Source organism: Xenia sp. Carnegie-2017, unplaced genomic scaffold, assembly GCF_021976095.1.
Source record: "Xenia sp. Carnegie-2017 unplaced genomic scaffold, XeniaSp_v1 HiC_scaffold_24, whole genome shotgun sequence".
In the NCBI taxonomy this organism is placed as follows: domain Eukaryota; kingdom Metazoa; phylum Cnidaria; class Anthozoa; order Malacalcyonacea; family Xeniidae; genus Xenia; species Xenia sp. Carnegie-2017.
The window spans coordinates 15,982,990-15,993,431 of record NW_025813487.1 but is presented as its reverse complement, the minus strand read 5'-3'; the positions used below and the strand labels follow the sequence as shown (position 1 = coordinate 15,993,431).

Below are 10,442 nucleotides of genomic sequence, written 5' to 3'. Positions count from 1 at the left end.
TTGACTCTGAAGATGACTACCGCTAAGGTTGTCGAACATCAGCAACATCAACATCAACAGTCCTTCTCAGGACAATCTACATCTACTAACATGTAACATTACTCAGGCGTTCAAATCATTCACTTTACTCGTGATATTCCAGCTACGATAATTTGACCATTGTGAACTCTAATTGTGTCTATAATATTTGCGCAAATGCCACCCAAGAATTGAGCCCCCAGAGGAAATTTAGATAATATTTTGTTTGTGGGATGCGTAATCAGACTAAAACAGCTGTTTTTCGGGGAGTTTGCCAAAGACTCCATGCACATATCCGCGGCTTAAGCATGCTGGGTAGTTCCAAATATCTGTCATATTATTTTAATGACATTTTTCACTAAAGTCGTGTGATTTGTATTCAGCATTATCATGACAAAACAACCAACAGAAATTTATGACATCTTGACCAAAAAAGGCGTTTTTCATAGTTCGGAAATGACTCTTCAAAACACAAAACCTAGATACAGTGCCCACGTACTTATAACATTTGCCAATTTTTTAAAAATTTTTTTTATTCAGTTTTGATCGTAAATCGTGACGTCACAATTATCAACTTTAGGAAAATAAATGTGACCTGCCTGTCAATGCATTGGCTCTGCTTATCTTCGTCATCACAATAGTGTTTTGACGACAAATTGAAAAACAAACGCTGGCCTGCACGTTCGCTGACTGAGTTTATGACGACAAATTGAAAAACAAACGCTGGCCTGCACGTTCGCTGACTGAGTTTATGACGACAAATTGAAAAACAAACGCTGGCCTGCACGTTCGCTGACTGAGTTTATCTGATTGCAAAGTTTAAGCTTCGCATTACATTCCTTTCCTAAAATATCCACAATACCGATGTCGACGTTTTCATTATGCCGACGTTGATATATTGACTTGCCATCTCGTTCATTTCTAATTCTGGCTGTTTCATTAGTGAGGACACGTAGCGTGCTCCTAAACATGCTCCAAACACGAAAACAATGTGTTGTAAAATGAGTGAATAGATATAAACGGTGTTTGTGTTGTTTACTGGCTTTAGAGTAATTGTAAACAGATCGATTTTGCTCGGTAATCAATTGTTCGTGATCACTATGCCACTATCTGTGGAATTATTGCAATCGATAGTAGATATCTTGGTTAGTGCACATTCATAGCATAAGGAGTTCGGTAAAATGGTAATTGTAATGGAAACTTTGTGAGCACTATACATACAGTATTTTCTTCGTTCTGCTGGAAATCAAGTTATAGACTTGTGTGTAAAGGAAGTGATGGAAGAGGATAGTATTTGTAACGAAATCTCCTTGAGCACTGTCTATGTTATCGTCTGCAATAAACAGTGTTTTTTTTTTGTTTAAGATCAGGCTATAGACTTGTGTATATGGTGAAAAGTTGAGGTGGATGTTATTTGTATTTGTAGCGAAATCTCTGTGAGCACTGTCTATGTTATCGTCTGCAATAAACAGTGTTTTTTTTTTGTTTAAGATCAAGCTATAGACTTGTGTATATGGTGAAAAATTGAGGTGGATGTTATTTGTATTTTGTAACGAAATCTCTGTGAGCACTGTCTATGTTATTTCCTGATGTAAACAGGTTGTTTTCTTTTTCTTTAAGACCAAGCTATAGACTTGTGTATTTATTAAGGAGTTGAAGAGGATGATATCCAATCGTTGTATAGAATCTTGACCATTACTCTATAAATTCCGGGTCAAGTATGAAGAGAAATAGTTGGCGAGGAGTTTTGGAGTGTTAAGATTACCGTATATAAATTACTTTAAGTGAAGTGTTCCCATGCATGGTAACACATGGTGTCGTAACATAGACGCGAAGAATTTTGATTTGGTACTAATTTTGGCGAACATAGAAATATTGAAGATCGTCAGTCACGTTCGTCTTCATTCTAAACGTAATTAATCACTTTTTAACGAGAATAATTGTCGTAACATAGACGCGAAGAATTTTGATTTGGTACTAATTATGGCGAACATAGAAATATTGAAGATCGTCAGTCACGTTCGTCTTCATTCTAAACGTAATTAATCACTTTTTAACGAGAGTAATTGTCGTAACATAGACGCGAAGAATTTTGATTTGGTACTAATTTTGGCGAACATAGAAATATTGAAGATCGTCCGTCACGTTCGTCTTCATTCTAAACGCAATTAATCACTTTTTAAGGAGAGTAATTGTCGTAACATAGACGCGAAGAATTTTGATTTGGTACTAATTTTGGCGAACATAGAAATATTGAAGATCGTCAGTCACGTTCGTCTTCATTCTAAACGTAATTAATCACTTTTTAACGAGAGTAATTGTGTCGTTCATTTTTAGAAAATGGGAATTTGTGTTATGCCAAAGGTGATTAGAAACTAGATCTTTTATCTATTGCATCTTAATTCTTGAACATTCAACCCAATGCTCGCGCGTGTTCGTATCTGTTCTTACCATACATGCAAATATTCCATTATCTTGATGAAATTTACATCAGTTTAGCACGTACATTCATACATTAGCTTGATATTTACCGATTGTTATTGTCAATCTATCAGCACCACGCTAAATACAGAACAAGTTGCTCTATATATGGCTCTACCCGTAGAACACTCTGTACTTATCTCCCACCCTCCCCTCCCTTGTGTACGCGATATTTCTTAATCCAGTGTGACATTATGTCATCTTTATGTATAGCATGATGTAAACGTTGCTTTGATTTAAGTTTTGTGTTGTCGTACTTTTCGCTATGAAACACACCGCTCGAGAACGTTCGAATAATAATAAAAAAAGGGTTCGCATCTGTGGTTTATCCACTTTGAAGTTATCAAACTGTGCATTTCAACACTCAATTAAGTTTTTTTATGTTAATTTTAGATTTAGTGCCTAACGGATTTTGCTGAATGTGTTTGTGCTTTGACCTCGAACTTTAGCAACAGGGGTATTTGTCTTAAGAACGAGAATATTGAGCTATTTTAAAAAGCCACATGTTTTTCGGGCGGCTTTACTCCAGCCAAACAATAATTGAATGCTGGTGTTTCGGTTTAATTTTTTCGTTGACAAATTATTTAATGATCGAACGTGCATAAAGGCAGAGCTTAACATACTTGATAAACATCACAAGTGGAATGGTTCCGTATAGTCTGGGGTGTTCACATTCCGTACGATAGTTATTACACATTGTAATTACCTGTCCTTACTTGAAATAATATAATGGAATGGTACCTTAGAGTCTGGATTGTCGAAATTCAATATTATTGTAGTTACTCTTTCGTTATCATCTGTTCTTTTCAATTATTATAACCCGTCAATTATTGAACTGTGTAGTATAGGTGTTAGGCATGATTTATGTAGGTTGTGATCTAAATTATAGTGTGTATTCACCAAACAACTTTGTCAAGAAGATTCGGCTAAGCACAAAAGATTGAGCGGTAAAGAAACCGTAAAACAGTCTTTTTTTCATTCCTTGAACATGCTAAACCAAAGCTTTAGTTACATAACACAAATCATTGGTATGGTTTTTTTTTGTGTATTATGTAACTATTTACGACACGCGAGAATTTTTGGTAGCTCAGAACACTCAGAGTGCTACGAATTTTGTTCAACTATTCAGTAATATTTTTTGGCAAATCTTTGCTTGGGAAGCTGAACACATGCATGTTTGTCATTCTTTATTTCTCTGCGCGTGAACGAGCTGTGAAAAGTTATTCTTTTGCACAAGGACATCTCAATTACTATTTAACAGGAGTAAACAGCCCGAGAGGAAATACTTTCATCGGCTTGCCCACCATCTCATTACCTACACGTTAGAGATGTTTATAGTTTGATTGTGTGATATTTTCGTCACAATGATAGATTACCTGACACATCAGCTTCTTTGAAATCGTCAATTTAAAAATTGTTGTTGAATAATAAGAGAGATGAAGATTTCCTGCAAAGAATGCTGACACACGTTACGTAAAGAGCGAAATAAAAAAATCAGCCTTATCTTTGCTTTATCTGCCATGCTGATTATGGAAAATCGTGCTTAAGGTTCCGAGGATGAAAAACATTTCGCAGAAACTATTCCCATCCACAGATGAAACGTGCATCGCACATCTTCTGCCTGCTTTTCTAGACAAAACAATAAAAATATTTAAACACAACCATCACTTCGGTAAAAAAACTATCAAGATACATTCCAAATGTTATCTTTTTAAGTGCAATCCACGTTGTTTTCGCCCACTAAATACTTATCGAATTATTTTTTTATACTTCTCTATGTTTCAAACGATAAAAGCACAACTGCAGCACACGTAGTAATAATGTCGAAAGACTTTAAACTTGCAACTGATCACTCATCAAGTCTTCGTGTTGCGCCGTCCTCCCAATCAGCATTCCAGTATTGTGTATGGCCCAGTCGTCCCACCGGACTGAAGTTCAGTTTCATTCAAAAAGTTCAGTTTGTGCGTGTAACTTGTTTCACGATGTCCATCGTCCTGTTAGAGTTCATTTGAACCCTTAGGGCTTCACAGATGTTACACTTTATTATTTATCATTAGAAATTCATCTTTTATCTTCGACAGTCAAGTCAAATAGTAATATTTTTGTAACTGTTTGACGGTTCTTTTTTAAATTAAGGTATTGGTCAATTTGTTTTCTCTTCTGAAAATTTATCGTGCTCCATTAGCAATCCAGTTTACTGAAAACGTGACGTTAGAGAGTGATTTACACTAACCAAGCGTTGTTATTTGACGTGTGCAATATGTTTGTTGTTATTTTGCAGTTAGGGGCCGGAAACATTTATTATGTCGTTCAATGATGCTCGTGCATTTGTCACTCGGATTTTTTTTTTTTGATTTTAGAAATGTTTTAGTTATTGTTATAGAATTCTTTAGAATCATTGAGTGTGTTCATTTGAGCGTAAGTAGAGTTCGAAAGAATTGAGAGAATGATTTGATCGTCATTATAGAATTCTTTAGAACCATTGAGTGTGTTGATGTGAGCGTAAGTAGAGTTCGAAAGAATTGAGAGAATGATTTGATCGTCATTATAGAATTCTTTAGAACCATTGAGTGTGTTGATGTGAGCGTAAGTAGAGTTCGAGAGAATTGAGAGAATGATTTGATCGTCATTATAGAATTCTTTAGAACCATTGAGTGTGTTGATTTGAGCGTAAGTAGAGTTCGAGAGAATTGAGAGAATGTGATTTGATCGTCATTATAGAATTCTTTAGAATCACTGATTCTCGTTAAGCAAACTCAAAAGATTCAAGAAAAATCGCGTTTGAAATTCAGTCCAAAATCTTAATTTACGACTCTCGCTGACACGTTCAAAACCAATTTCTCTTTGTTCATTGCTCTTATAAATTTTTAGCTATAATAGCCGAAAAAATCCTTTTTTCTTACCCAAATGTACTCGAATGTACAATAATACCCTATATAAGTTGTCTTAGTGAATGCTGTCTTTACCACTGTCCGTGATCGTGTGTTTGAGAGCGTCGTAGCTAATGAAGAAATTTATCTGTGCAATATCAAAATAGACAGAACTAGCTTGTTTCATTTTGACGTATGTGCAAGGTTATCTACCATGTTATATTAACTTTCTACTAACAATAACGGCTGGTATACATCTCTAGCGTTTTGTGTTAGATCATAGTGAGGTTAAAGTGTTTGTTTTTCGTGTAGAGATCTACTTGATTTTATATGGTTATGGGACAGGCTCATCTCAAACATAAACATTTTCAATATAATAGTGCACTAAATAACTCAAGCTTGTTTCTAAATAAATGTTGTTGTATCGCTGTAGTGTAAAATAATATCTTTCTAAATATATCATCCCTAAATGTCCTTTAATGCTGTCGCCTTTGGGTGCAATTTAAATACAATAATTCATCTTGTAATCCGGCTTAGTGCTTAAAATGAAGTCTTTTTGGCTGTTGTTTCTAACATGGCCTCCTCGAGGCTATGCTTAAACATGTTCTCAAAGATTTCATATGTTTGCTCAGAGAAACGAAACAATGCTTATTTTTTTTCTTTTCCGTTAACACAAAGATACATAGCGCGTTATTTTATATTCGGATAGTTTTGTATACGCAAACTTTCTCTTGGGAGTTGTCAGCGTTCATGAAATAGTACACGGGCGGTTTTCCGGAAACTTTTGAACCCGATGTCTCGTAGGGATGTTTTTGTATCCGAAAAGCTTGTCGGATCCATGAGGACGCAACAATGTCTGACCCAAGCTAAAAGCTTTATTGCGTTATTGATTGAAGAAAGCCATCATCGTTATCTCTGCTTTTTTTTTTCTCTTGAACTTGTTTATTCTTTAATTATTTGCGGGCAGCTAAACATGGCTACGTTGAGCTCGCGCATTTTTGAAAAATCATTTACGCGGATGTATAATAATGGGCGCGTACATCTGAAGAAAACAAACTGCGATTCTCGTTATTGATATCGGATTTGTAACGGTTGGTTGTGCTCGTGGGCGAAGAACTGCGCGTGTTACAATCGATAAGGATCCCCCGTGCAATCTGCTTTTCACATATCTGCTTTTTGAGATTATTTACTTCCGCCTCCCGCGTCTTCGACGATCACCAAGTGCAATAACACGTTGTGTATCGCTCGCTATGGTGTACATCCTAGCCACAGCCCAAGCTTATCTTACCCGACGCCTTCCACGTGGAACCAATCACAAAATGTTTTGACGAAACGGAAAACCTAAACCAAACCCTATCACGTTACTTCGTGTTGAATATATAAACGCCAGCTCCTGTTGAAGTTTCATATTAGGAGTGGATTGTTCATGCAGAGGCTTTCGCAGCGGGAAAGAAAACTTTGTACCGAATAAGTTGTCATCAGATGACCACATAAACTTTCTACTTACGTAATATAAGTCTGTGGCCATTAGTTTGTATACGACGAAGAGAAAGAATAGAAATTTTGGATCGTCTGTGTCGAAAAAGTCGTTCTTGAATCATTTCGCAGTGCATGTGGAACTAAGCCGAAGTGCAAGAGTCGAAAATTTTAACTTGAGAAAGCAAGTGTTATCATTTGCCGACGGTAGCTCGGAGGGCTCACAAAACAACAGTTCAAAAGATCGTCGAAGTTTTGCTTTGAAGGAGAATTCGAATCGAGTCATGACGAACTTCTATCGTTATTCCTTTCCCCTATCACCGTGTTCCCCGGGTGGAAAATTATCAAAAACATTCTCTGATGTCTTAAACGAGAACATTATCGCGCAGAGGCAAGACAAACGCGCCGTTTCACTTATGCCGGAGATTCTGCTTCACTCGGCCGTTCTTGAGAACAACATTGAAGAAATTCTAAGACTTGTTAAAGTCGACGGCATCGATGTAAATCGTGGCACAGAGCTGGGATTATTCACACTCCATCAAGCGGCTTTTTCAGGTCTCGAGGAAATCACGGAGATCTTAGTGGAAGGCGGAGCGGATTTGAAGATTACCACACCTGAAGGAGTGACAGCTTTAGAAGCGGCCGTCTGCGCTGGAAACTTCGAATGTGCTGAAATTCTAATTCGTAATGGTGCACCTGTTGACAGCATCAGAGACGGTTTCGTCGACCGCAGCTTTTTTAAATCCAAAGGAAGGAACTTGGTGTTTGTACCAACTGGAAAACGATGAAAAGTGAGGGTTTTAATAAGTTACAGGTGTTTCTACGGGGTTGGTGTTGAGTTTGTGTCTGTCTATACGGCGCGACTGCATCTAATTCATTCACTGCGAAGTTGACTTGGCGTTAATGACGTTGTGCTATCTCATATCTACACGCCGACGAACAAAAATTCACAGGAAAGTCACGCTTGCGTTTTACATGGCGCCTTTAAGAGTCAATTTTCTTTTCGTTTGTCTCCATTTCGATGTTTTTGAAAACAACATTCCGATGGATTGAAAATTTATGTTTCTTTGAAAGAGGAACTGTTTGCTCGAAGTCGATTTGTGAGAGGACGCTTATAATGTCTAATTTTTTCGAGAATTTTATTTGGTCCGTTAAAATTTTTGCGATGAGCTTTTTTTTATCAGCGATATTCGATAATTTTCATGTGTGAACTTTGCTCAAACAACTAGGAATTTCTGTCAGAAATTGTCGATACCAAACCTTGTCATCCGTACATCTTTTACTTGTTAAATTCCTTGAGTTTTTATCAAAGTTGCAATTAGTCATTGGGGTATTATATGCTCATTTGCTGTTGTAACTTCTTTTAATGTGTACTGAAATGACGATTAGCTAAGTAATTTACAGATCGTGATAGTAAGTTGAGGTTTAAATTTTCACAATGCACAATACTTCGATTAAGATTTTTTCATTTTTACATTTACACTTCGAGTGTGAAAATATTTTTATTCTTCTTTTAGCGTTTAACGTATGCATTGGAAATTCAACCTCGTGGTTTTAAAAGCGAAAATCCATCGAGCTTTCTAACTTTTCCACGCTCTCGCATTTTTGAACATATTGTTGTATAAAGCTTGCTTTACACGACAACATGTAATCCAAATTATTGTCCTAAGTGTAAATGGGTCGACCTGTGTTGTTATCTCATGTCCATATCGTAAAGATTAAGTCAAATCTTTTTATTCAATTGACGTCAACAGTGCTCTTAGCATCGATAACGCCATGCCTGGTTTTCCTGTCAATTTCTGTTTGTCGTGTCCAGCATATCTTTGTTCGCCCATTTACTTTAATGCAAAGAACCATGCTTGATATATTGTCCCATAGCATTTATCTTGTAGCTTCACTTTATGCCACTCGTTTCATTTGCCAAAAGGCGAACGAAATTGTGAAGCAGCTACAAATTCAATGACCTGTTTGTATCGACGAGACTTCCTGGCTACTTCATGTTGTTTTTGATTTGTTTCAAGTTATTGCAAGAATTTGAGTTTTTGAAATAACTGTGCCTTTGTCTCGAGCATTACGAGGTATTCACAGTTCGTCGTTACGAAGTGAAAAGATTTTTTAATGTACACATGAAGTATCCATGCTGATGGGCGTGTCTCGTATATCAGTTTACAGTCTAGCAACTCCATCTTGGCCTTAAATTGACATTCATTTAACCATCAATTGCCAGCGATTTATGAACTAACCGCTTGCCTCGTGCTATAGGCGTGTGGCAGCAATGCAGACTTTAAAAGTCTACGAGAGCTGTAATAGACGAAGCCATAAAGGCGAAAGATGTAATGTTATCATTTGGGGGGTCGGCAATTACAACGCTGATTGATGTGAGAACTTCATTTTCATTAGCGTAGGTCTTTGGCAACAGCATTGAAAGCCGTTGGGTGGTTTTTATCATAAAAAAAATTATATTAGACAGCAGGATAGGGAATTTCTGTAATGCTTGTCTGTTTCTTGAAGCATGAAAACTGAGAAGATGAACGTTCGTCAACCTTAATGAAATATATTTATTTATGTGATTGAAAGAGTTTGTACATAGACGGAGGAAAATATTTTATTTATATTTTGTGTAATAAATATCACTGATTACAAACGCTTCGTATTGTCTCAACTGGAGTTTCTTCTTATTCCTGTGTGCAAATTGCGACTGCTGACAAAGATAACAGCTGGAACATTGTCGATAGTTGGAACTTGGACAAGATAATTGCACATAATCATAACAATACTGTCAGGTTGTTGCCCCCCAAGCTACTTCTTCGTTGTTTACTGATAAGAATGATAAGCAAACAAACAGTCTTTTGAATGTCGTTTCTAAATCACAATGTCAACGTCATGGTGCCTGTGGTTGTAAAAAAATTCTGTTCTCTCGATTTTGACATGTCGCTCGTCAACTGTTGTGTTTACATGACTGACCAAATCGTGTATTAACATGTGTGATGTTCACAAAAGTTAGGCAAAGCTGCTTTAATCAGATCATAATATATGTTGTACACAAAGATTAGCGAAAATTATCTTCCGACCGTTGCTAAATGCTTTAGTCGATTGCTGTTATCCTAAATATGAATTTATACATGCACAATGTTTAAAGTTAATCCCTAATCCCTAATCCTTGTCGCAATCTTTACGGTTCGCCTTCAATACCAAATGTTGTTTCAAAATTCCGTGTAAAAAAACTTGAGCCGTTTTCCGAAGTGTTGCCTGAAGATTCATTCAATTAGTTCGTCGAATCGTAGAATCATGCAAAAAAATTTATTACATGCTATGAAATCAGTGTGGAATTTAATCTCTGTTAACATCTGACCACTCACGAGTTTATCGTGTTAATTTCAAAAACATATTTTGCCTTTCATTCAGCATTCTTTACCTATGATAAGAATCAACATGAAAGGCTAATGTCTTGCCTAGACAATGTTTCGCGGCTATACACGCGAATGTCTTGCTTTTATATACTCATTTGTACTCTATTGTACTTTGTTGTACTCTTGTGTGTTTCGATGAATCATTTGTATGGGAAGGAACTTGTTGTAAAAGCTTCAACGGTTATTT

General features: G+C 36.5%; 1 protein-coding gene across 1 annotated transcript; it reads left to right on the top strand.

Annotated features, from left to right (window-relative positions):
* The first annotated feature begins 6,094 nt into the window (after window positions 1–6,094).
* LOC124451923 (ankyrin repeat and SOCS box protein 11-like) lies at window positions 6,095–9,489 on the top strand. The gene has a single exon (XM_047002528.1). The coding sequence runs from the start codon at window positions 7,130–7,132 to the stop codon at window positions 7,631–7,633; it is 504 nt and encodes a 167-aa protein (XP_046858484.1). The 5' UTR covers window positions 6,095–7,129; the 3' UTR covers window positions 7,634–9,489.
* The last annotated feature ends 953 nt before the right edge of the window (window positions 9,490–10,442 follow it).

What these genes read in the sequence shown, in the direction of transcription:
- LOC124451923 (XM_047002528.1), top strand. Translation starts at nt 7,130, where the DNA reads ATGACGAACTTCTATCGTTATTCCTTTCCCCTATCACCGTGTTCCCCG.